We start from the raw sequence: 27114 nt of genomic DNA on the forward strand, positions 1-27114 counted from the left end.
CCTGCTGTCCATGTCATGTAGTACAGGTGGACCTTGTCACCAAGCAGCCAGCCTCTAGTTCATCATGGTGGCTCAAATATGGCAGGACTGACTGACTGGCGCAGGATGAAAGCATCGTGACTACTGCCAGGATAGTGGGCGTTCATGGACATGCTGCTCTGCACATGGTCACACACCAGCTGCAGATTCAGGGAGTGGTAACCCTTGCAGTTGCGGTACATCCCCACATTAATATGTGGCACCAGCAGAGTCACATGCATGTAATTGATGGCTCCCTATTCCACTGGGAATCTCACTTTCCTGGCAAAGCTACACGCCCATTGTTACGATTCTGTTACAGACCAGTAACTTTTTAAAAAAGAAATTTGAACTCCCATTTATTACTTGAAGAATTATGCCACAGATTTCATGTTTTAAACAAAAAAAAATTACTGTACAAGAGTTAAACAAAGTAAGCACTATTAACTCAACACTACAAAATGAAATCACTTTTTTAAACTTAAAGTCTTAACAGAACATGAAGATGCAGACATTAAACTCTAAAACTCAACAGAACATTCCTGCTTGACTTTTACTTCCACCCTTATACTTTACAGGATCTTGGTGGTTTGTTCACTTCTCCTGGGACCAATTCAAAAATGTACCACAGCTCTGAGTAATTCACTTCAATTTGCCTCATTTTCTCAGTTATCTTCTGAGGTATGAGCTTTCCTGGGCATTCTCCCTCTAGCATTCAGCTAGGTAATCCTCCAGCTCTCCTTCAAAACCTAATGAATCTGGATTTCCCCAACCTGAGCATGGGCCCGACTCAAATCAGAAACACTGATAGCCTCCCTGATCCTGAGACCAGCTGCTTTCAAAGACAACTGACTTTTTTGTCAGAGAGCACGGAAATAAAACGCCTGACCGACAGGCATCTGCCTGCATCATCTCGCTCCATTAAAATGATACACATGGGATGGTCCAAATAGCAATTTAAGCGAATTACCTCCAACTCCAAAACATCTCTTTGATTTTAGATACCCACATGAACAATTAATAATGCTAACAATGACAGGACAATTCTCTCCAGACATACTGGCTTGAGTTCCTCAACTAAACAAGCCCACCTGCTGTTCTATGCCTCTCACCTCTCTAATTCTGTGCCTTGTAAGTACACATGGAAAGCTCTTTGAAATAAAATCTCTTGAGTGATTCTGCAACCTTTTAAATTCTAGAATTTTCATTATCTTACACCTACAAATTTAATTTCCTGCAAACTAAAAGTGACCTCTAAACTATTAATACAAACTATGAATGAGATGATCAAAACACCATTCTTCCTGCATCTCTCTGGTTAGAGAGAAGACTATGAAGTCCCCTCTACTAGTTTACAGGCCTTTATTATCTCCCTGACACAGCGAGGCCCAGCGAACTGTGAGGTGTTAGCAATGTCACTGGCTCTAGCCTGGAAGGATCCACTGATGTAGAAACTAGGGGGCACAGTGACCTTCACAGCCACTGGCAGCACCATCCTTGCTCTGTTGTGCTGATGCAGGTCGGGTTGGAGGAGGTGGCACAATTCAGTGACCATCTCCTTGGTGAATTGGAACTGCATCAGACACTGCTCCTGACTGAGGTGGAGAAGTGCTTCCTGAAGACCCTTGGTGGGTGGGGCCTTTCATTGAGAGCCCTCCTCCTCCTCCCTCTACACACAGCTTCCCCTGTTGCTGCCTATGCTTCATGTCCCCAGTGTGCTGCAACCCAAGAGGAACTGCAAATATAGTCCCCATAAGCGGTAGCAGGCTTTCAAATTCCACTAAACTCCTTGGAATAGTCCAGCACCACCCCGTCTGACTCCAATGACTTTTGAGAGCTCCTCCAACAACTCACTCTGCAGCAGTGTTACACCCAGGTAAGAAAGGTGTCTAGGTGTTCTTCTCAGCCTTCACCTAGTCTTATCGTAACTGGGTTTAATTTTAAACACACCATGCTTTTAGCTCCCCCATGGTGAATCCTTGTCAACCGCTTTCCAATTATAAGGCAAAGAAACCAGAACAAATAGGCTTTCTTTGGTTTAAAGAAGAAAAGTTAACATTTATTGAACTTAAACTTAAACTCTAAAGCGCTTAATGCCTACGGATACATGCCGCGCCCACACCAACATGCATATGTGATACACATATGCAAATAGAGACAGAAAAGAGCAGAAGAAAAATAAAGTGGAAAAGTTTGAGGAAATATTTGAAGAGTTTTTGCTATGGTTTTTCGAGCTTACTGTAGAGTCCTTTATTGTAGGTAAAACTTGCTTTTTGTTGGGGCCCAGTATTCTTCTTAAACCTTGTTTGCTGTAGGAGACTTTTCTTTCTTGGGGTTCATGTGTCTTCAGTGGATTCAGAGGCTTGTGAGAAAGAGATGGGAGCAGACAGACAGGAGAGGCTGTGGCGAGCCAAACAAGAGAGATCTCAATCCAGGAGCATTCTGCTTTCTGCCCAAATTGTTCGTAAAAATTCAAAAAACACAGGTTGCCCAGCAGGTTAGTCATGTGACTAGCTGGTTTGCCCATGTCCGTTTGTGTATTCAGCCATCTTAGCAGTCAACCTGGAATGCAAGCTCCCCCACCTTCAACGTCTGTTAATTAAAAGTCCATTGTGGGTTGACTGTGTCAGGGAATAGCTGCTTTGTCCTTCCAAACACTGTCTGTTAATATGCAAATGTATTTTCCAGCCACGGCTGATCTATTTTACAAGTCCTTTCTTCACTCCAGTTCCAGTTTAAAATCAGTGTTCATGACAAAATTAATGTACCTCATTCTTGGCACGTGGGGGCCTAGCATGACAAGCAGCAAAGGAAAGTCAAAAGCAACTCACCTGAAAGTCCCAAGCTGATCATTTTAAATAGCCCCAGCAGTGGGGTTGGGTCCCTCATGCAGCTGAAAACTGAACACGTATTCAGCTGAGAGCATTTGAGAGAGGGTTGGTGAGGTCCAGAATAGCAGGTCGGGTGCCAAACCAGCATCAGATGATGACTGATGTCAAGATTTGTCCACTCTCCCATTCTGCATGCTTCCAGTGTTCGCAGGGTACAGCCGCACTGGCGCCCTTACAAGCTTCGCATGCTGTGTGGCCAGATGCTTTTCAGCTACCATTTTCGGAACTTCAAGACCAGTGGCACCACAGAGCTGAATTTTGCAGCCTAAATCTTTTCTTTCTGTGAAGAGAAAGATGTGATGCATGAGCACGTTTGCTGCATGTGCATTCTCCACATTATAGTCATGTGACTCATGTGCAATTGGCTTTGTCTCTCTCTCTTTCCCTTTGTGCATATGCTGGGCTGCAGACTTGTGAAGCTCAATGCTAGCTCCTGAAACTCCTGTAACTTGTTTTATATACTTAATAACACACTGATTGTCTTTCCAACAATGCATGGCTATTTAAAGCTGTATTGATACAGATCGAGGGTCAGCCAACAGGATATTTGGATTCGTAGACATCTGGGATGGGGTAGGCTTTAAATCAGAGTTAAACGTCTGGTTAAATGTTGGACATCTGGAAGAATGATGGAGTTCCTATCCATATTTAAAAGTCTTTCACATTCGCAATGTCACTGCAATGAGTAAAATAAACAAATTATAATAAAAAGCTGTGGACCTCCTTAAATAAATGAAGTGCGATATTGTGAAATATATTTCAGGGAATGAGACAGAATGAAATGATGCTGAATTCTGGCAGTGTGTTGCCATCTCCTGGTGCTGTTAGAAAACACAGGAACATTTTCTCTCTTTGAAGTGCATTTTCACAACCTGACATAAAACCAGTGAGTAGCCCTGCCCCCTTTATTAGGAGAGCTTGTCTTTAAAAAATGTCCTTTACAGTACCAATGCCTGCAGGGTATTGGGGTCGATAGAACTAGGCCAGTTTCAGGGATTGGCTATTTCAGCTGCAGATATCTGCTCTTTGCTCTCGGTCAGTAAACTACTATCAGCTGGAGAGAGGAGGGGAAGGTCAGCCAGATCAAACAAAGCACATCGGTTAAATTGACGTCTGCTGCAATCATTTTAATTTCTTTGTCAACAAAAGATATATATGGAGCTAGTATGTATGTCTGTGTGTTTTTTCCCCCCAAAAAGTCTAACAAGGATTTCTATAGGCGGAGGGTTGTTTACAATGTCACATTCTCGTCTTTCATTTACAGCCTTTCTAAACTTAAAAGTGCCAGCATCAATCATTCAGTTTGAATGAGGGAAACTGCATCCTGGACTCTAAGGGATTTGCACTCTACCCTCAGGCTTTTGGTTAGCTGAAAATGTCACCCAATAGATCAGATTAGTACTGGTTAAAGCAAGGTGGCCTGCCTGATATTTATCCCTCAACCAACACTTAAAACAGATAATCTGGTCACTATCACATTGCTGTTTGTTGGCTCTTACTATGTACAGATTGGTTGTTGCATTTCCTACATTACAACAGTGCCTACACTTCAAAAGTGCTTCATTGGCTGGAAAGAGTTTTGAGATGTCCTGTGGTGGTGAAAAGTGCAGTTGCTATAGCCTTGGTCGAATGTCTATTTACATATGTAAATGAGGTTTCTACCATAGTTGTGGCAGCAGTGCAGAGGTCCTGAGAAACTTTCCGGTGCTTGTTTAAGCCAAGTAACATTGAGAGGTGAGATCAAAGGCTAACAAGACACAATCATATATCATTGCTTTAAATTCTGACAAGTGACGAACTGAAACCCAACCCAGTTAAATTCCATGCTCTGCAAAACATGTCTGTTATCAGCGACCTCAACAAGAGCAAGTTCAGATGTTACTGAGATACAGTCATGAATCTAGCTCAGGATGCACTCCATCCCTTGGAGAAAGCTTTCAGACTGCAGGAGCTCCTGAAGGAGGACATGACAAAACAGTCTGGGAGGTCAAAGATTAATCATTCAATGGCAGGATCAAACTAGTCACCGCCAAGTTGATGCCTCACAGGACAGGCTTGAAACAGTGTTGAAAAGAAACATTTAAAGAAAGATTGAAATGAAGATTGCACCAAAATAGCGCCTTTTAGGACGTCCCAAAGTGCATTACAGCCAACTAAACACTTTAGATGTGTAATCACTGTTGTAACGTTGGAGATGAGGCAGCTAATTTGCAAGGTCCCATAAACAGCAATTTTTTTTGCGCTCCTACAGCAGAGCAAGCTAGTCAAATATATTTTGGAAACTAAGTGGCACCCAGATCGACAATGCCCAAAAAAAGAAGGCTGTGAGAAGTTCATCCAGCACCTATGTAGCACATCATATGTAACCAGGTCTAAGCTTTGCACATTTATAGTAGCCTTTTGGAGGTTTGGGTTAATGAGACAGACTTCTAAGGTAGCACCAGTACCAGAAATGCATCACAAGACCATTTACAGGGTCTTTGCAGATGTTCCAGGAGTAGATCAGACAATGGATAATATCAAAAATTGGCCATTGTCACTGCATGACCATGATGAAAGGCTAATACAAGTTCTAGAAAAGATCAGAAGCTTCAACCTGGAAGTAAACAGAGGCAGGAGAACAAGATCCCTATTAAATGACAACGAGAATCATTTTTCCCTTCACTGTCTATGTGGATGAAAATTGAATGGGTTCCACCATGGCAGGCAATCCTCTCTGCCAGATTAATGCCCAGTCAGTGAAGGTGAACATTAATTCCAAAAAGAGATCAAGGAATGAAAGCAGATTCAGAAAAAGTTTTAGAATCCCAGAACTTGCAACCGAACCAATTACAAACAAGACTGAACTGCTGAGGTTCCTTGGTAGGGTGAATTATTTCACCACAGAAATGCTTGCTGGCGTAGATCTTGATTTTGTGCCATAGTGTAAAATGGATGATAGTGAGTCAGAAGCCTGTTTTACATCTCTCCCAATTTTTATTTCCAATTGAAGACAATGGGAGAGGTATAAAGCGAGCTGTTAACTTTGTCAACTTACTATTGGTTGTTTTACACTATTGCACAAAGTTAAGGTTCACCATTGCACCCTCCCCCTGCGGTGTCTATGATAATCTCTTTTCTGAAGAGGCATGATTTGAGAAATGAGAAAAGATGGCCCAAAGAACAAGAAAAGGCAAAAGGGGCTGTCTTATGAGGAAAGGTTGAGGAGGTAGGGCCTGTACTTATTGGAGTTTAGAAGATGAGAGTTGATCTTACTGAAGCATATAAGATTCTGAGGGGGATTGACAGGGTAGATACTGAGAAGATGTTCCCCCTCATAAGGCAATCTAGAACTAGGGGGCACAGTTTCAGTATAAGGGGCTGCCCCCTTATGGAGATGGAGATGAAGAGGAATTTCTTCGCTCAGAGGGTCGTTAATCTTTCAAATTCTCTTCCCCAGAGAGCAGTGGAGGCTGAGTCATTGAATATATTCAAGGCTGAGTTAGATAGATTTTTGATCTACAAGGGAGTCAAGGTTTATGTGGGGCAGGCAGGAAAGTGGAATTGAGACCATGATAATCTTATTGAATGGCAGAGCAGGTTTGAGGGGCCGAATAGCCTAGTCCTGCTCCTATTTCTTACAAATAGAAAAACAGTTTTTTTTAAAATGGTGAGATACGATCAAATCTTGGTATTCAGAGGGACTTGGGTGTCCTTATACATGAAACTCAGAAAGTTAACATGCAAGTACAACAAGCAACAAAGAAGGCAAATGGTATGCTGGCCTTTATTGCAAGGGTGTTGGAATACAATAGTAAGGAAGTCTTGCTGCGATTGTACAGGGCTTTGATGTACATATCTGGAGTACTGTGCACAGTCTTTGGTCTCCTTACCTATGGAATGATATACTTGCTATCGAGCGGATGCAATGAAGTTGTATAAGATTGATTCCAGGGATGAGTGGGTTGTCCTATGAGGAGAGATTGAGTAGAATGGGTTTATATTCTCTGGAGTTTAGAAGAATAAGAGTATTTAGAAGAATAAATCAGTCCTCCTTCATGTTCAACATCACTTGGAAGAAGCACTGAGGGTAGCAATAACACAGAATGTACTCTGGGTGGGGGACTTCAAAGTCCATCACCAAGAGTGTCTCAGTAGCACCACTACTGAATGAGCTGGCCGAGTCCTGAAGGACATAACTGGCAGACTGGGCCTGCGAAAGGTGAAAAGGGAACCAACAAGAGGGAAAAATCTATTTGAACACGCACTCACTAATCTACCTGTCGTAGATGCATCTATCCATGATAGCATTGGTAGGAATGACCACCACACGGTCCTTGGGTAGCCCAAGTCTGAGGTCATGCTGCATCATGTTGTGTGGCACTACCACTGTGCTAAATGGGATAGATCCAGAACACATCTAGCAGCTCAAAACTGGTTTGAGGTGCTGTAGGTCATCAGCAGCAGCAGAATTGTACTCCACCACAATCTATAACCTCATGGCCTGGCATATCCCTCATTCTACCATTACCATCAAGCAAAGGGGCCAGCCCTGGTTCAATGAGGGGAGTAGACCATATCAGAAGCAGCACCAGACATACCTAAAAATAAGGTGCCAACCTGTGAAGCTATTATAGAGGATTACATGCATGCTGAATACGAGAGGCAGCATGTGATAGACAGAGTTAAGCGATCCCACAACCAATGGGTCAGATCAAAGCTCTGCATTCCCACCACATCCAAGCGTGAAAGGTGGTGGACAATTGAATAACTAACTGGAGGAGCAGGCTCCATAAACATCCCAATCTTCAATGATGATGGAGCCCAGCATGTCAGTGCAAAAAATAAGGCTGAAGTGTTTGCAACCATTGTCAGCCAGAAGTACCAAGTGAATGATCCAACTCAGCCTCCTCCTGAGATCCCCATCATCACAGATACCAGTTTTCAGACAATTCATTTCGCTTCACGTGATATCAAGAAACAGCAGATGCACCGGACATAGAAAAGGCACTGGATACAACACCCAGCTGTATTTGTGCTCCAGAACTAGCAACGACCCTAGCCAAGCTGTTCCAGTACAGCTACAACACTGGCATCTGCCTGGCCATGTGAAAAATTGCCTGGGTATGTCCTATCCACAAAAAGCAGGACCAATCTAATGCAGCCAATTACCGCCCCATCAGTCTACTCTCAATCATCAGCAATGTGATGGATGGTGTCATCGACAGTTCTATCAAGTGGCACTTACACAGAAATAATCTTCTCACCAATGCTCTGTTTAGGTTCTACCAGGGTCACTCAGCTCCTGACCTCATTAAAGCCTTGGTGTAAAAGGGGACAAAAGGGCTGAACTCCAGAGGTGAAGTGAGAATGACTGCCCTTGGCGTCAAGGCAGCATTTGACCAAGCATGGCATCAAGGAGCTCTAGCAAAACTGAGGTCAATGAGAATCAGGGGAAAAACATTCCACTTACTGCAGTCATACCTAGCACAAAGGAAGATGGTTGTGGTTGTTGGAAGCCAATCATCTCAGCCCCAGGATATCGCTGCGGGAGTTCCTCAGGGTAGTGTCCTGGGCCCAACCATCTTCAGCTGCTTCATCAATGACCTTCCCTCCACGTAAGTTCAGAAGTGGGATGTTCACTGATGATTGCACAATGTTCAGTACCATTCGCGATTCGTCCGATACTTAAGCAGTCTGTGTCCACATGTAGCAAGACCTGGACAACATTCAGGCTTGGGCTGATTAGTGACAAGTAACATTCGCGACACACAAGTGCCAGGCAATGACCATCTCCAACAAGACAGAATCTAACCATCTCCCCTTGACATTCAATGGCATTATCATCGCTGAATCTCCCATTAAGGGATTACCATTAACCAGAAACTTAGCTGGCCTAGCCATACAAATGCTGTGACTACAAGAGCAGGTCAGAGGCTGGGTATTCTGCAGCGAGTAATTCACCTCCTGACTCCCCAAAGTCTTTCCACCAGATATAAGGCACAAGTCAATAGTATGATGGAATAGTGTCTATTTGCCTAGATGAGTGCAGCTCCTTGACGCCAACCAGCACTAATTAGCCTGCTTGATTGGCACCCCATCCATATTCACTCCCATCACATCTGGTGCACCATGGCTGCAGTGTGTACCATCTACAAGAGGCAGCAATTCGACAAGGCTTCTTTGACAGCACCTTCCAAACGCATGACCTCTGTAATGTAGAAGAACAAGGGCAACATGCACATGGGAACACCACCACCTGCAAGATCCCCTCCAAGCCACACACCATCCTGACTTGGAACTGTATTGCTGAACCTTCATCATTGCTGGGTCAAATTCCAGGAACTCCCTCCTTAACAGCGCTGTGGGTTTACCTACACCACGCAGACTGCAGCAGTTCAAGAAGCAGCTCACCAACACTTTTGAAAGAGCAATTAGGGATTGGCAATAGATGCTGACCTTGCCAGTGGCACCCACACCCCATGAACAAATGAAAAAAAGTTAGATAAAATTGCTCACTTCATTCTAACGTTATGCCATTGGGGATACACCAAGTACCATCTCTTAACAGAACTACAGCATCCCATATGCCAATTATCAAGACAGACACTAGCATGCCATCTTGCTTACAGAAATCACTCCAAATGTATCTTAGATGACAAAAATGTTCACTTGTACAAGAACAAGTGACAGTTTCTCCTTGTTCCGAAAACAATGTCTCCTCCAGGTGGCTACATGACCCTTTAATCCCAGCTTGCTACTTCCCCTCGATGTGGCAGAAGGTTCTGGGGTAGGTGACTGTCTCTTTCCCAAGAGAGCCTTCATGACTGGGGTAGCCATCACGTTGGTTCATTTGAGGCCCAAGAGCAAACTGCCCTAAGGCTGCAATTCCAGTGTTAACCTTTCATCAGAACAGGTGAAAGGTCACAGTCCTGAAATGTTAATTCTGTTTCTCTCTCCACAGATGCTGCCAGACTTGCTGAGTATTTCCAGCATTTTCTATTTTTATTTCAGATTTCCAGCATTCACAGTATTTTGCTTTTATTTTATTCCAGTATTAACCTTGCCCTGGCCGTTCACTCTGACATGTTGAGGCCCCTCGCTACTTGTCAGGATGCTGGTGCTAGATTGAGGTTCTGGCTGGCAACTGATCAGTGGAAAAGTGAGCCAAATGTTACCAAACAGATCTCTGAAGCTATGAAAGAAACTAGTTTGAATTCTCGTTCCAAATTAATTGGAGGTACCAAAATAGGAGCACTCATATCTACCATGATGATACTGGCATCAACTGAAATTGCTGCTCAGGCGGGGTGAAAGCAATGACTGCTAGGCAAAGTGCTGAGAGTTGAGGCTCCTGCAAACCATGACAGCCACTCCTTAGAAAAATGCTGCCTTTCCCCTAACAGGAACTAACGAGAGGTTAACATGGGTGACTGAACCCCAAAAAACAATAGCAGTCTCTAAGCAAGGTTAAGAGCCAACAATATTTTGAGCCAAGAGAATGCGATTGAGTGGCAGGAGCAGACCCGTCCCTGACCAATCTGTAGCTGTCATGTTGTTTCAGACTTCTCCATCTTCCACGGACTCCCTCACCTGCCAGCCCAGGAGCTTCAGACATCACCCTCAAGGGAGGCGAGGGTCTAAATGCTTGGCCCCTCAAAGGAGGTGAGGGCCTGAAGGTTGGGAGTTGTCTTCCAATGGCACTTCTTTGCCAGGCATTGTACCTAGCCTGCCCCATTGAGAGAAAGGTATGGAGTCGAAATGCACTTTGGTTACCATAAGAAGGGTGCAGCCCAGATGTGTGAGGATTCTGTAATGGGGTGGAAACAGATGCAACAATGCCACTAATTTTTCATGTCGTCCTTGCATGTTAAGATGTGTGTGAAAGAGCAGTTGCAAAGTGAGGAAGGGGATATGAAGGGTCTTATGCTTCCTTGGAGTGATTTCAGGGAAATATGGCTTGGTGTGAAACATGGAAATGGCCAGGTAAGTGACACTGGTGCACATGCATTGAACTTAACTTCGGGAGAAGCTGTCCTGCATGCTCTTATCTTGGCTGACCTGCTGAGATCGGTAAACTTCTTCCTTCACTGATTAGTCATTTGAGGGGTGTGGGAGATGCAGTTCACTGGCTCTGCCATCTCTTCCACTGGATGATTGATGTTTGAAGTTTCCTCTCCATGCTGCTGAATAGAACAATTCGCTTTGCCCAAATGCCCCTGAGTAGGGATAAATTCCCTATGGTGCTCATAAGCTCAATGAATGTAATGCTAAACTCCTCATACTCTTCAGATCTCAGTGGTAGAGAAACAAAATAGCACTTGGACAGATGGCATATTTCAGGCTATAAGTTTTAACTCCAATTTATTGAGAATCAATGCAAAACAGAAGCAAGATTAAACAGCAGATTTTACGAGATTACAATTCCTCACATAACCTCTTGATGTTTCTTTCAAAACAGCAAAAACCAAGAATGTTTTAGCATCTCTCTGCAGTACTTTAAACAGTTTGTGTCCTTGAAATGCTTTTATAGGAGAAAAACAACTTCAAGGAGTTCTCTGTTACCTACCACTCAAGTGGCAATATGGCAAAAAAAAACTCCAACTGGGACAAGGCTCTGGATAACATCTCATTGTTAGATGGGCTCAGAGCCCAACACCAGCTCCTGACACCTTGGCTGACACACTAGCTGCAACAGGCTCACACTTCTGGTGGGTTAGCAATCCCAAATAAGTAGCTCTGCCTTCCCATTACCTTCACATTTTTAAACATCTTAAGCATGTAGAGTTTCTTCCCTTAATGAATGAATTGTCAGATCGAACAGGCAGTAGCAGCCAACCCGACTATGGTAATAACTTGTACAATAAGGTGAGAGAGTTTTCTTCTCTGATATCAAGTCTGTAGCTGCCCATGCATTCCCCCAAATGCATTTGAATACAGCCGGAAAAAAAAGGGAACTCAAAATCACTCCATTTACACAGCGATAAGCCAGACAATGTGCCTGTCCCAACTGACCAGCCAGTGTTCAGCCCAGTAACTAACTTCAATTAAGTACAGATTGGGGGTGAAATTAGTGGTCAGCAGTCATCCAAAGTGGGTGTCAGCCAACCAACAACACATTTTACACCCTGCATGATTTTCTTGTCTACTGAAGTGAATGGATAAGGAAATGAGGGCAGTTATGAAACTGGCTGCTAATTGATTATCTCCCATTTTATGCTACTGTCCAAGACCAATTTCACTCTTATTGAATGCCGAGAGTAATTTAAGAAATGAAACAAGACAGATCTTTGATCACATTTTGTACATGTTGTCTGGACTGGATACAAACATAGGTTCAAAGCTCAAATCCAACCTACTATGTAGCCCAGTTTAGGTACCTAAAGGGTTTGAATTCATTTGATACTAGTTTAGGTGTAGAAATCTGAGCTGTGGTGCAAATACAACATAAAATGTGTTACAGTATGACATCATATATCTAGGATGGATAGGGTTACTCTCAGTGGCTGAGGCCAGTGTTGCCATGCAATGCCAGAACACATATCCAGGCAATGACTTCGCACACTGTGCATGGCTGATCTCAGTCACTCCATCAAGAGTGACTTTCTGAGCTATGATCAAGACTTTTCTCCACAGAGAAAAAGAGTAAATTGAGAGGGCAGGTCATCCTGCCTGTTGTCCCATCAGGAACTGTTACACGAAGGGAGTAACCAGTTCTGGGACAAGCTCACACTCCAAGTTCTGGGAATGGTCTGTAACACAGCTATCCAAGGGAAGAACAGTGCAAAATATCTACCCCCTCCCAAAAAATTGGCCTATCCTTCATGTTACATGACCAGTGCAGCTAAGTTTCACTTTGTTTCTATTTTAACAACAAAAAAATATATTTATATTGTGCCTTTAATGTAGAAAAACAGCCCAAGGTCCTTCACAGGAGCATTATCAAAATATGACACTGAGCTACGTCAGGAGATCTTAGGACTGATGACAAAATGTTTAGTCAAAGAGGTAAGTTTTAAGGAGTGTTTTAAATGAGGAAAACGAGGTAGAGAGGTAGAGATTTAGGGGGGGAATTCCAGAGTTTAGGGCCCCGGCAGCTGAGACAATGCTACCAATGGTGGAGTGATTAAAACCAGGGATGCTCAAGAGGCCAGAATTGCCAGAGGACAGATATCTCAGAGGGTTGTGGGGCTGGAGGAGATTACAGAGAAAGGGACAAGGCCATGGAGGGATTTGAAAACAAGGATGTGAATTTGGAAATCAAGGTGTTGCTTAAATGGGAGCCAGTGTAGGTCAGCGAGCACAGGGGTGATAGGTAAGCAGAACTTGGAGCAAGTAAGGACATGGGTATCAGCGTTTTGGATGGCTTCAAGTTTACAGAAGGCTGGCCAGTAATGCATTGAAATAGTCAAGTCTAGAGGTAATATTGGCATAGATGAGAGCTTCAGCAGCAGATGAGCTGAGGTAGGGTCAGAGTCAGGCAATGATGGAGGTGGAAACAAGCAGTCTTAGTGATAGCATGGATATGTTGTTGGAAGTTTATCTTGGGGTCAAATATGATCCCAAGGTTGTGAGAAATCTGGTTCAGTCTTAGACACTTGCCAGCGAGAGGGATGGAGTCAGTGGCTAGGGAATGGAGTTTGTGGCAGGGACCAAAGACAATGGCTTTGGTCTTCCTAATATTTAGTTGGAGGAAATTTCTGCTCATCCAGTGCTGGATGTTGGATAAGCAATCTGACAATTTAGAGACAGTGGATTGGTTGAGAAATCTAGTGTTGGCCACGTATATATGGAAACTGATGCTGTGCTTTCAGATGATGTTGTCAAGGGGTAGCACATAGATGAGAAATAGGAGAGGGTCAAGGATAGAACCTTGGGTGACACCAGAGGTAACAGTTCGGGAGGAGAAAGGGAAGCCATTGCAGGTGATACCCTGGCTATGACTGGACAGCTGAGAATGGAACCAGGTGAATGCAGTCCTGCCCAGCTGGATGACAGTAGAGAAGCGTTAGAGGAGGATGGTGTGATCAACCATGTCAAAGGCTGCAGACAGGTTGAGAAGGATGAGGACGGATAGTTTGCCTTTGTCAGTTACACAGGATGTAATTTGTGGCATTAATAACAGCTGTTACGGTACTGTGGCAGGGGCAGAAACCCATATGGAGGAATTCAAACATGGAAAGGTGGGCATGGATTCGAGAGGCGACAATGTGTTCAAAAGCTTTGGAAAGGAAAGGGATGTTGGAGATCAAAGGTTGGTTTATGAGGTGTGGGATGATGACGGTAGATTTGATGGAGAGGGGCACAGTACCTGAGGCAAGGGAACCATTAACAATATTAGCCAACATGGAAATCTGGAAGGGAAGTTGGCTGGTCAGCTGTTTAATGAGGATAGGGTCAAAGGAGCAAGAGGTGGTTTACATGGACAAGATGAGCTCGATGAAAACATGATGGGGGGATGGGAGAGCAACTCAAGAAAGATGCAAGTTCAGAGCTAGAGCGGTGGAGACCTTAGAGAAAGTTCAGCCTAGTGGGCTAGAGGAAGGGAGGAAAGCAGCAGAGGCAGCTGTTCGGATAGTCTCAATCTTAGCGACAAAGAAATCCATGAACTCCTCACCTTTGGTGTTGGAGGTCAGGGTGGAGGAGACAGAAGAGAGGTTTAAGCAGATATTTTGTAATAGAGAAAAGAAGCTGGGAGTTATCTTTGCATTCCAGGATGATCTTGGAAAAGCAAGCAGTTTTGGCAGAGGAGGCCAGGACCCAATATTGCCTTATGTAATCCAGTCAGTTCTTCCAGTCTCTTTTGAATTTGCACTAATAGAAAGAAAAGACTTGCACTTCTATCGTGCTTTTCATGACCTCAAGCCTCAACCAATCAGCACTCTTTTCTCATGCAGTATAAATAGTTGCTCCCTTTGAAATTTGGCATCCTTGCATCTGTCCTGATGAGTGCAAGCTGAAAAGCTTTGACAGCATGTCTCTTTTTTTCAGTAATTCTCACGTTCCAAAGTACTTCACAGCAATGAGTTACTTTTGAAATATTATGTTGGTAAATGATAACATATGTATACTGTTATTACGTTTAATCCACCCTGTAAGAAGTCTACAGGAGCAACAAAGGACCTATGCTCCCTCCACTTTTCTCTTACTCTCTAAAGGGAAATGTCTTAAACTCTCCACAGCAACTTATCAGTTATTCACTGTGCAAATATGTGGACCTCCCATTTATACTGCAGGGTAAGGATTACTCACCATGTAACTGTGTGGAATTTCTGTTCATTCACCAGGGTCGGAGTTATTCACTGTGGTTTCTGTTTATTCAACAGTGTTGCACAATAGTAACCAACAGCTACCACTTCCTCGCCTTTAGGCTTCTTTCATTCAATGACACTCCTGACCTCACTATTTCCTGTCTGTACATGAAACTCCTCCATCTCCCCTTTACTAACCCTACCTCTTAGAAGCTTGGTTTCCTCTCCTGTCAAATATTCCTTTTCCTTTCAGCAACATTTAACTCTATAAAAGTCACATTAGCCTGAAACTTGAATGTTGTTAGATATTAGGGGGTATGTTTTAAATGCCTTTCAAACTCCTCGACAGGGGGATAAGCATATCATCTGCTCAGTATCCTTCTCTCTCTAGTCTCCAACCGCCCTCTCTCTGGCTCAATATTTCTTAGCTCTCTAATTTATCAATGTCCTATAATAAATGCTGTTCCATACTCTTGTTCATCCTAATTCAGAAATCTACACACCCCTACATCCTCATTCAAAGCAGAGGATTTCTGATTAGCCTAGTCCTTTTTCAAACTTGATGACTTGATGGCATCCTGCAGTATAGGCCTTGGCCTTTAATGAAGACCCTCGCTGCATAGTTGTGCAGAGTCATTGATTAATCAGCAGTTTAAGGGATACATACACGGACTGTGCAGAGTAACTGTGTAGAGTTTGTTTATCCGGCAGCACAGGGGCAGGGTGTGGGGGTGGAAGGGGGGGGGGGGGGGGGGGGAGGGTGCGAGGGGGGTGGATTAAACGCAATAACAGTATGCATATGTTATACAGGTAAAGTGGAGAGTGTTTACCAGAGAGAAATTGAAATGTCATTGAAGTGAGGAGAGATACCTGTTAGATAAGTCAGTGACACAAAGAATTAAACCTAATCCTGCCAACCATTAACATTTGTTACCCTGATGCAGCCCCTAGAGGGTGTATCAAACATTTAGTTACCGGTCATATTTCTATAATATCATCTGCATCATGTTCTGCTCTAGCACCTCACTATGAAAGCACAAGCATAATCTGTAACAAAACTGTTGCAGTTTTATTTCCTTCTAATTTAGGAGATTGAGAGGTGATTAAAGTGAGGTCTTTAAAACGATAAAGTGATTTGATAGGGTAGATGCAAAGGAACAAGGGGCATAATTTAAAAAATTGGAGCTTGGCTATTTATTTTAGGTGTAAAATTGGGAAGCACTTTTTCACACAAGGGGTAGTGGAAATCTGGAACTCTCTACTGGATGCTGGGTTAATTGAAATTTTCAAAATGACATCAGTAGATTTTTGTTTGGTAATGGTATCAAAGGATATGGAGCAATGGCGAGTAAAGAGACTTGAGGTTCAGATCAACGACAATCGAATTGAATGGCTGAACAGTTTGGGGGCCGATTCCTTTGTAAGATCTGTCCAAATATTCGGCCTGAAACAACGAACCTAGAAATGGGGAATGATTGACATGCATGGCTTTTAGTAGCTGATTCCAACAGATGGTGGATACTCGAGCACCCCAACTATTATGATCTAGAGCATGATTGATGCTTCTGAACTCAACCACTGAATTTAAAACGTCACTGCATAAACACTTATCTAAGGCACTGGCCTACAAGCATTTTGAGTTCCTGTTTATTCAGCAGGGTAAGGATCACTCACTGGTTAAATGTGGAATTCCTGTGTATTTATTCAGGCATTGTGTATTTTATTACCCCCTGTGTGGAGTTCTTGGTTTACTCCATCTCTTCTTTTCTTCCATGCCTCATGGCAAATGAGGTAGCCCAATTCTTCCACTGCTTTTATACCCAATGGATCATGTTTTGGGTTCGATGACAAAGACCCCATTTTATGCAAATAGATGGTTAGCATGGCCAAGGTTTATTCAATAGAGTAAGGAGTCAACTTCACAATAACGTCTCCACAGTTACAGCAACTATTTGATCCTTAAACAAAATCAAGTTAGAAAATAGTGGAAACGCTCAACGGGTTAGACATGGAGAGAACAGAGGGATTAATGTTTTGGTTGTAGATCCTTTGTCAAAACTTACGCTTCTCGCATTTTCTATTCTTGTTTCAGATTTCCAGGATCAGCCCCATTCCAGGTGGGGTTCACCCCCATGTAAAGAAATAACTCTGAGAACCAGTCGTAAATTTGTCCTTTACAACTGTGAACTTGTGCTTTGGGGTCCTGTGCATGGGCATATCTGGAAGTACTGTTTTGGGTTTACATTCTCGGACCTGTTGTATGTCTTATGCAGCTCAGTGTGTTTTTTGAGTTTGAAAAGCACAAATCTATCTTGCTGGTTTTTGCCTCTGTTTTAGAAGTTTGTGGTTTCAAGCTCCACATAATCTAGACTGACATGCTAGCACAGTACTGAGGTAATGCTACACTGGGGAAGGTCCAATATTTTGGATGAGACATTAAACTGACGCCCCGTCTACCTTCTACGGTGGATGTAAAAGATTGCACAAGACCAAGGAAGTTCTCTAACTGGTCTAAGCAATATTTATCCTTCAACCAACAGCCCTAAAACAGATTTTCGGGTCATTTACCTCATCGCTGTTTGGAAGATCTTGTTGTGCAAAAATTGGATGCTACACTAGGCTATATTAAACCAAGGACTACATTTGAAAAGCACTTAATTAGCTGTGAAGTGCTTTGGGATGTCCTGAAGTCATGGAACAGGTTATATCAATGCTAAGTTCTTTCCTTCCTTTATCTCGAATACTGGAATTGGTCATTGTTGGTCTTTGGGCCCAGACAACTCCTCTTGGTTATAGAACAGTCACTACACTTCAAAAATAATTCATTATGTGAAACACTTTGAGAAGTTTCAGTGAAGTGATAAGGCACTACATAAATATTTTTTCCATGCCACTGACTGGAAATTTTAAAGTTTACAAATGACACAAACCTGGAAATGTGCTGAACAGTGAGGAGGGGAGTAACAGACTTCAGAGGATATAGACAGAATAGGCAGACACATAGCAGATGAAGTGATACATTTTGGAAGGAAGAATGAGGAGAATCAATACAAAATAAATGGCACAATTTTAAAGGCGGTGCAGGGACAGAAAGAACTGAGGGCTCACATACACAAATCTTTCAAGTTGGCAGGACAAGTTGGTGAGGCTGTTACAAAAAAATACACAATCCTGGGCTTTATAAGTACAGGCATAGAGACCAAAAGCAAAAATGTTATGCTCAACCTTTATAAAACACTGGTTAGGCCTCAACTGGTGTATTATGGCCAATTCTATAGTCAATTTGATCCCTAATGGGATGGGAAGTGAATTTGATCCTGGGACAAAGGAGTGATTTCGATCTGAGGGAAGAATTTGATCGGAGTGGGGATGGAGGCGGGAAGTGAATTTGATCCCTGGGGTGGAAGCATGAAATCATAGTAATTGGATGGCTTAGATTTGGACGTCCTAAGAAAGAGTCAGTACCATCAATTTAGTTGCTTGAAAAGAAGCATGATCTGTGCAGAGTGGTTAATATTACAAGGTATATACTGGTTATCTTGTGTAAATATATCAAACTGTTCAGATGATACAAACCCGAAACCAAACGTAAGGGTTATGAGACACTGACTTATGGAAAGAGTCTTATTTCAGATGTTTTTCAATCCAGTCTTTGAATGGGGTTACATTTGTGTAGACAGTGAAAAGTTCTTGACTGCATCCTTTCTCATACCCCCAGCTCACCAACCCCACCAGGTACCAGGTGAGAGCAAAGCCCGCCCTGTCTGCAGCAGGGAAGGTCGCCACGCCACCCGTCTCCAACGGGCAGATGTTTGAGAAACCAGTCGGATCCTGACGGGCGCAGAACATGTTCTCAGTGATGCTGACGGAGATTCCATGATCCTCATACTGCTGCTCGCACTGGACGGAATCACCTATTTCAATGGTGCCCACGCGGAGGGTGTCATTTATATGGGCCGAGTCCTTGGCATCACTCTGCATTCTCCACCCGGTAACATAGCCTTGTGTATTCATGGTGGATAGATCTTTCACATCAGGGAGACACACAGGCTGCACCTGGTCGGTGATTTTCGCCTTGTCCATTAGTTTGATTATTGCTATATCTGAATCCAGCAGTACAGAGTCATAGGAGGGATGTACAATAACTGCAGAGATCTGAAGGAATGAAATAAGAAAACTGTAAAAGTGGTTTGAATTTTTTTTGTTTTATATGTATTTTATGGTTTTATGCAGAGTAAAACTCCCTCTACATTGCCCAAATAAGCACTCCCAAGGAAGGCACACAGTAACATAAAGTAGAATTGCAAAAGACTTAACAATCCAACTAGCTGAAATATCGCTCAAACATCAATTCAATTCACCCTTAAATTCTACACTATCTGCCTCTAAGGTGCTCTATCCACACCAAAAGCCAGTTAGCTTTCCTCACTGCTACTGTGTGCTGTTGGATTCAGAAAGCTCTCCTCCAATACTGCCAGATCCCTTTGTTGTGTTGTATCCTGTAACGTAGAGTCACACTGATTATATTCGCACTGTTTATTTCTCTTCCCTGATTTCATTACATTGCATTTGTCTACACCAAGTGATACACATTAAGGAAAACTCCCTCTACACTGCCACGCCAAAAACTGGCACCCTGCTCCCCTCTTTTTCTTTTGATCTTGCTAAGTTCTGCTGGAAGAGGGAGCTATAGTCAGAAAGAGAGGGGGAATAGGTAAGGAAGCTGCATTATCCACTACAATTTCCTGCTACTTCCACCTTCCTTTCCCCTCATGCCATGCACACCTACAGGTACACTCACATGTCAGGATCTGAACCCAGCAGAAGAGGAGACCCTTTGTCATTGCAAGGCCAGTTTCTCTACCGCAGCAAAATTTCAAACATCTTTATCTTCCTTTGGAAAATCCTAGGCCGGGACAGGTTGAACAGTAACTGCAGCCTTGCTAGTGTCACTCATATCTCAAAAGTACATTTCTTTTTTTAAAAAATCTTTGTTTTTATTTCCAACAACAGATGTAGGACCTGGCAGAATATCGAAATGAGCAATGAACATTTGTCCTTCATTGGACAGTGAACACTATGTCCAATGTTCTGGATGTCGCAAAGTACAGGTTAAAGTCAGAGGGTTTGACATCAGTGTCTGAGCATCTTCCCTTCCTCCCCCATCCCCACCCTCCCTCAGCCAGGGCCAATGTTACTCACTCGTAGGTACTGCCGACTCTTCTCTTGCCACTCCTCGTCATGGTAATGCTTTCCCAGAACTACCATCATATCAGCTGTGCTGATCATCGCCGCCTTTCCCAGCTCTGTCACACAGTGGGCGGCGACCACAATGCTCCGCTCGTTTAGGAGTGCCCCGCTGCAGGCCAGGAACCATGCGTGCTGCCTGACAATCTCGTTGCTTGTCCGTGACATCTTCTGGTAGAGTGCAGCCTGCCAGGCCCAAGCCATTGAGGGCAGATTCTGCAGGCTGAAATTGCCGAGTTTCCCACAAACTGACAGGTAAGAGACAACCAAACAATGTAAACATTACACTTTAAAACAGCCATGTGAGAAAACACCAGCTGGAGGAAAACCCCAACTTCCACAGACATAGTATCATTAAAACACACTGAGCTGGCTTAGTTTATCTGCGTTCAGTTCTGGGCACTGCACCTCAGGAAAGATATATTGTCCTTGGAGGCGATTCAGTACTGATTCACCACTGTAATACCAGGATATAGGGTTAACGTATAATGACAGGTGACATAGTCTAGGCTTTTATTCCCTTGAGTATAGCGGAATAAGGGGTGATCTAATTGAGACATTTAAGATGATTAAACAATGTGATGAAATAAGTAGGGAGGAATTATATCCTCTGGTGAGAGACTCCAGAAGAACGGCTCATGACCTTCGGAGTGATATCAGGAAACACTTCTTCAAACAAAGTGTAACAAAAATCTGAACTCTCTGCCCCAAAAAGCTGTTGAGGCCGAGGGTGGGGGGTCAACTGAAAATCTCAAAACTGAGTTTGATAGATTTTTGTTAGGCAAGGGGATTAAGGGATATGGAACAAAGGTGGGTAAATGGAATTAAGATACAAATCAGCCATAATCTAATTAGATGTTGGACAGTCTAAAAGGCTAAAAGGCCTATGTCTGTCCCTAAGTACCTATCTAGATTGGATTAAAGAAACAACTGTACAAACACTAAAGATTCTCACATTATAGCTGCAGGATACAGTCCCTTCACTGGTCAGCTAATAATGTAGCCTCATTGTTGGGAGCAAAAGTCACAATCCACCAGGGACCATAGTACCATAGAGGTTTGCAGCACACGGAGGACCCAGCCTTTAAGAGTTAGGCCAGAAATTTCCAGACACAGCAGCAATATTATACCTGCTGTTTTCCTGTGGGTTCAATGGTTTCTCTTCCCTCCCTCCACAGGTACCCCTGAAATCCTCCTTTTCTTGGACCCTCCTCTTACTCATGTTTGTGCAGCCCTTGGTGACATCTGCAGGCAGTGGCTCAGCTTCTGTATGTGTTGATGGCACCAACCTCTGTCTCTTCATTGACCCCATGATCACCTCAGTACTGCTTGTCTCACATGAAGCCATGGATGGGTCAAAACCAACCCATGCAAAACTCTGCAACTCAGAGCTGAGCTTCAAACCTCACATCACCAAGACGGATTACTTCACCTCCACACTACTTGCTGCACCACTGAAAGCCATATTCACAAATTACTCAATTTCTCAAATGCCGTCCCCCACCCTCCATAAATACCGCCTTGTCAAAACTCAGCTGCCTGTTTCCTATTCTGGACTAAGTTCCACTCCCTGTCTCCTGCTGCATTGATTTGAAAATTCTCATCCTCAAATCTCTCCATTGCCTTGTCCCACCCAAACTCTGGTATCTCTGCTCCAGTTCTTCAACTTTAGCCTCCCCCATCCTTTCACCTCATCATTGGTGCAGGGTATTCAGCCACCTCAGCCTCCCTCTATAAGACTTCCTCATGCAACATCTCCATCTTTTTACTTCTCTCTTCATCTTTAAACCTATTTTTTCAACCAAGCCATTGATCACTATCCCATCATGGCTCTGCATCTGTTCCCCTACTTTATTACTTCTTACCTTGAAGGTAAGTCTTGGTGATGTGGATGCTGGTGGGGTCTGCTCTATATTCTGCACTTCAGCTCTCATACCTTCCCTTGCAGAACCACAATAGGCTTTCCCTTGTCCTCACCTTCCACCTCACGAGCTTCTATATTCAACGGGATCATCCTGTAGCATCTCCGTCACCTACATTGTGATGCCACCACCAAACACATCTTCCCCTCCCCTCCCCTTTCAGCATTCCATGTGACTGCTCCCTCCCTACCCACCTTGGTTCACTCCTCAGTCACCCACAACACCCACTCCCCTTCCCATCACACCTCTCCATGTAAGTGCAGGAGATATAACACCTGTCCTTTTACCTCCTCACCGTCCAAAGCCCTACCAGGTAAAACAGTGATTGATTTGTACTTCTTTCAGTCTAGTATACTGTATTTACTCACGTTGTGGTTTCCTCTACATTGGGGAGGCCAAACTCAGACTGGGTGACTACTTTGCGGAACACCTCTGTTCAGTCCTTAAGCATGACCCCAAGCTTCCAGTTGCTTGTCATTCTAATTCTCTACCTGGGTCCCACTCTGACCTTTCAGTCCGAGGCAGAATCCGAGGATGCTGCAAAGGCCCTGACAACATTCTGGCAATAGTACTGAAGACTTGTGCTCCAGAACTAGCTGCGCCCCTAGCCTAGCTGTTCCATACAGCTACAACACTGGCATCTACCCAGCAATGTGGAAAATTGCCCAGGTATGTCCTGTACACAAAAAGCAGGACAAATCTGACCTGGACAATTACTGCCCCATCAATCTACTTCCAATCATCAGTAATGGGATGGAAGGGGTCGTCGACAGTGCTATCAAGCAGCACTTGCTTAGCAATAACCTGCTCATTGACGCTCCGTTTGGGTTCCGCCACTCAGCTCCTGACCTCATTACAGCCTTGGTCCAAACATGGACAAAAGAGCTGAACTCAAGAGAGGAGGTGAGAATGACTGCCCTTGACATCGAAGCAGCATTTGACAGAGTATGGTATCAAGGAGCCCGAGCAAAACTGGAATTGGGGTGAAAATCTTCTCTGGTTGGAGTCATACCTAGCACAAAGGAAAATGGTTGTGGTTGCTGGAGGTCAGTCATCTCAGTTCCAGGACATCACTGCAGGAGTTCCTCAAGGTAGTGTCCTAGGCCCAACCATCTTCATCTGCTTCATCAATGACCTTCCTTCAATCATAAGGTCAGAAGTGGGAATGTTCACTGATGATTGCACAGTGTTCAGCGACTCCTCAGATACTGAAGCAGTCCTTGTAGAGATGCACCAATAACTGGACAATATCCAGGCTTGGGCTGATAAGTGGCTAGTAACATTCACGCCACACAAGTGCCAGGCAATGACCATTTCAAACAAGAGAGGATCTAACCATCTCCTCTTGATGTTCAATGGCATTACCATCACTGAATCCTCCACTATCAACATCCTGGGGGTCACCATTGAGCAGAAGCTGAACTGGAGCAGCCACATAAATGCTGTGGTTACAAGAGCAGGTCAGAGGCTGGGAATTCTGCAGTGAGTAACTCAGCTCCTGACTCCCCAAAGCCTGTTCACCATCTACAAGGCACAAGTCAGGAGTGTGATGGAATATTCTCCACTTGTCTGAATGGGTGCAGCTCCAACAACACTGAAGAAGCTCAACACCATCCAGGACAAAGCAGCCCGCTTGATTGGCACCCAATCCACCACCTTCAAGATTTACTACCTCCATCACTGACGCACAGTGGCTGCAGTGTGTACCATTTACAAGATGCACTGCAGCAACTCACCAAGGCTCCTTCGACAGCACCTTCAAAACCCGCAACCTCTACCACCTAGAAGGACAAGGGCAGCAGATGCATGGGAACACCACCACCTGCGAGTTCCCCACCAAATCACACACCTTCCTGACTTGGAACTATATCGCTGTTCCTTCACTGTCACCGGGTCAAAATCCTGGAACTCCCTTCCTAACATACACCCCAAGGACTGCAGCAGTTCAAGAAGGCAGCTCACCACCACCTTCTCCAGGGCAATTAGAGTGGGCAATAAATGCTGGCCTAGCCCGCGATGCCCACATTCCCCCGAACGAATAAAACAAAGGCCTCCTGCAGTGTTCCAACGAAGCTCAGTGCAAACTCGAGTTACTTTCGATTAGGTACTATATAGCCTTCCAAACTCAAATTGAGTTCAACAATTTCAGATTGTAACCACTGCCTCTTTGCTTTCAGATGGCATCTATTGGTAATGAATCTTTTTTTCCTCTTCGAGACCCATCTTTTGTTTCTTTACTTGTCCTATTACCATCTCCTTTTACCTTGCACCATCATCCTTTTATAATTTAATCTCTCCTGTCTTCTATCCTATCGTAGACCTTCTCTTTTGTTTTTCCACCACTCCCCCCTTTCCCTGCCTCTGTGTTTGCTTAAAAGCTGTTACATCTGTAACTTTTGCTAGTCCTGATGAAAGGTCACAGAGCTGAATCATTAACTCTCTTTCTATCTCTACAGATGCTGCCTGACCTGCTGAGTATTTCCAATATTTTCTGTTTCTATTTGAGAAGTGCAGGTCAAGAGGTGATAAGAGTCATTCTCCATCACTACCCGATTTCAGGAGGAATCACAGAGGAGACTCCCAGCCACACTGCTTCAAGGTGATTCTGATTAGCAAATGTGGGGCGTGAAACTCAGTTGTGTTGTGTCGCTTGTAGCCTACCACCAATTTCCGTGTGTGTGCCATGTGCTGCTGGATGCTTCCTGTATTACTGCAGAAGAGGGGAGCAAGCAGGTGCAAAGCCAGAGTGCACCGGAAGGTTGTGAATCAGCGTTATCATCACGTCACTCAGCTGAACTGGCTGATGCAATGCCAGGAACTCAAATTTCATCAACGCATTTGCAGGCAATGTTTTCATTAATCAATCCTGATCCAACAAGTGTTCTGAAGCAAGATGGGCCTTATTCTGGGCCTATTTAAAGGGCCAGTCAACAAGTTACAGGTGAGGTGTTTTTGACTTACATTGGCTCAGGCAGAGTTTGTGGAAGCACTGTGGTGAGTTGAGATATTAGCAGCAGACAGTAAGGGAGGAAAGACCAGGTCTACAAGTATGGGGGCAGTTTTTGCAGTGCCTCTTGGTTTGCAAATGACCAGCACATGCAAAGGAAGAGGAGGCAGAGAGGGTAAGCACTTTGAGGAGGGGGGGGGGGCGGGGGGAGGGAAGGAAGAGGAGGGCTCACCATCGAAGGCTGTACCTACAAAGGGTTTTGTGGAAGCACCACTCCACTTAGCAATGAACCAGTAACAGTGGCTGAGGAGGCTATGATTCACAAAGGAGGTTGTCACGGAGTTGGATCACCTCCTTTACATTGACCTGGAGCCTCAAACTAGGGCAAAGATGGCACTCCCAGTGGCCTTTACATTCTATGCCACTGGATCGTTCCAGGCAGGAGCAGACGAGATCTTGCTGTTCACAGTGCATAGACACATCAGGGACATCACAGAGGCACTGGACGCGAGGAGAGCGGAATTCATCCTCTTCTGCCTGAGGAGGGAACACCAGGATGAAAGGGCACGTGGATTCACCAGGATAGCGGGCTTCCCAATGGTACAGGGCATCATTGACTATACCCACCTGGAACGCAAGGCCTGCCACTCTCTGAACGTGCAGTTGGTGTGTGCCACACTACAACATTCATCTCAGAGCAGCACCCACAATGCAGTTATCTTGCTACAGTCCACACTACCTACTGTCTTCGGGCCTCCAAGATGCAACTGGCTACTCAGCAACAAGGGCTAACCCCACCACACATGGTATTTGATCCCTGTCTGCCATCCCACCAGGTGAGGGCAGCGGGCCTTCAATGAGAACCATGGAGTGGCCCACAACACTATGGAACAAACCATTGGCCTCCTCAAACAGCTGTTTTGTTTCCTCAATTACTTGTGAGGACCGCTACAGTACACACCTGAGAGGGTGTCCATGTTTGTGTTGGTGTGCTGCGTCCTCCATGATCTTGCCATTCTGAGGGCCTAGCCACTTCCGGAGGCCACCTTGGGAGGAAGAGGAGGAGGAGGTGAAAGGGAGGAGGCCAAATCCACCCTATGTAAGTGCACAGAGCGAGAGGGACTGCATTTTGAGGCTTTGCTTCTGTTAAAAGGAACCTCCTCACACCAACATGGACCACCATTCCCAACAGTGCATCCATATCAGATTTCCCATCACAAAGTCCCCTTGGCCAATATCATTCAATAAAAGGCCACAACAAAAATCTTCACTCAAAATCTTTGTCCAGCAAAACACCAGTAATACAAAAAAATCCAGAACTAATCACCCTTGTGCATGCCATTAGTGCCTGTCTTGTGTGTGCCTTTGCTTGTCCTAGTTCTCCTAAGCATGCTACCCCGGTGGCTGCACCATGGCTGGTAGAAGGCTGCTGATTTCCAGTGGGGGAGACTGCAGATGGCCTTGCAGGATGATCTTGAGCAGCTTTGGGCCCAGAAGGCCTGGCTGTGGACTGCAACATCTTGGTATGGGCAGTGGCAGTCTGGGCTGGCTGGATGAGATACAACAGCAAGGGCACTAGCTGAGTGGCTGTGGTGGGAGCATGAATGCTGTTCTCCTGAGAAAGGACAGTGGGTGTGTGCTCAACAGAGCCACTGTCACTCCCACAGGGCGGCACCTCAGCAACCCTCGTAATCTGTTGGAGCACAGACTGCTGGACTGCTGTGAGAGCCTGCATGACCCTCTGAGCACTGAGATCCACACTTATGATGGCAGTTGTCTGAAACTGCATGCCAGCAGCCAGGGATCTCATGACATCTGGGTATGCTTCCATTGTGGCACTGAGACATTGGGAGGCCTCC

General features: G+C 44.5%; 1 protein-coding gene across 3 annotated transcripts in view; it reads right to left on the reverse strand.

Annotated features, from left to right (window-relative positions):
- Nucleotides 1–11235: 11235 nt before the first annotated feature.
- LOC137376949 (inactive serine protease PAMR1-like) overlaps nucleotides 11236–27114 on the reverse strand; it is a 166687-nt gene continuing 150808 nt past the window's right edge. For all 3 annotated transcript variants that reach the window (XM_068045929.1, XM_068045927.1, XM_068045928.1), the window contains 2 exons: nucleotides 20342–20634; nucleotides 11236–19294 (listed from right to left, as the gene is read on the reverse strand). In XM_068045929.1, the coding sequence (XP_067902030.1) occupies nucleotides 18764–19294; nucleotides 20342–20634 (824 nt within the window). In that variant the 3' untranslated portion in view covers nucleotides 11236–18763. The remainder of the gene's footprint in view (nucleotides 19295–20341; nucleotides 20635–27114) is intronic.

Source organism: Heterodontus francisci, chromosome 14 (assembly GCF_036365525.1).
Source record: "Heterodontus francisci isolate sHetFra1 chromosome 14, sHetFra1.hap1, whole genome shotgun sequence".
Taxonomy (NCBI): domain Eukaryota; kingdom Metazoa; phylum Chordata; class Chondrichthyes; order Heterodontiformes; family Heterodontidae; genus Heterodontus; species Heterodontus francisci.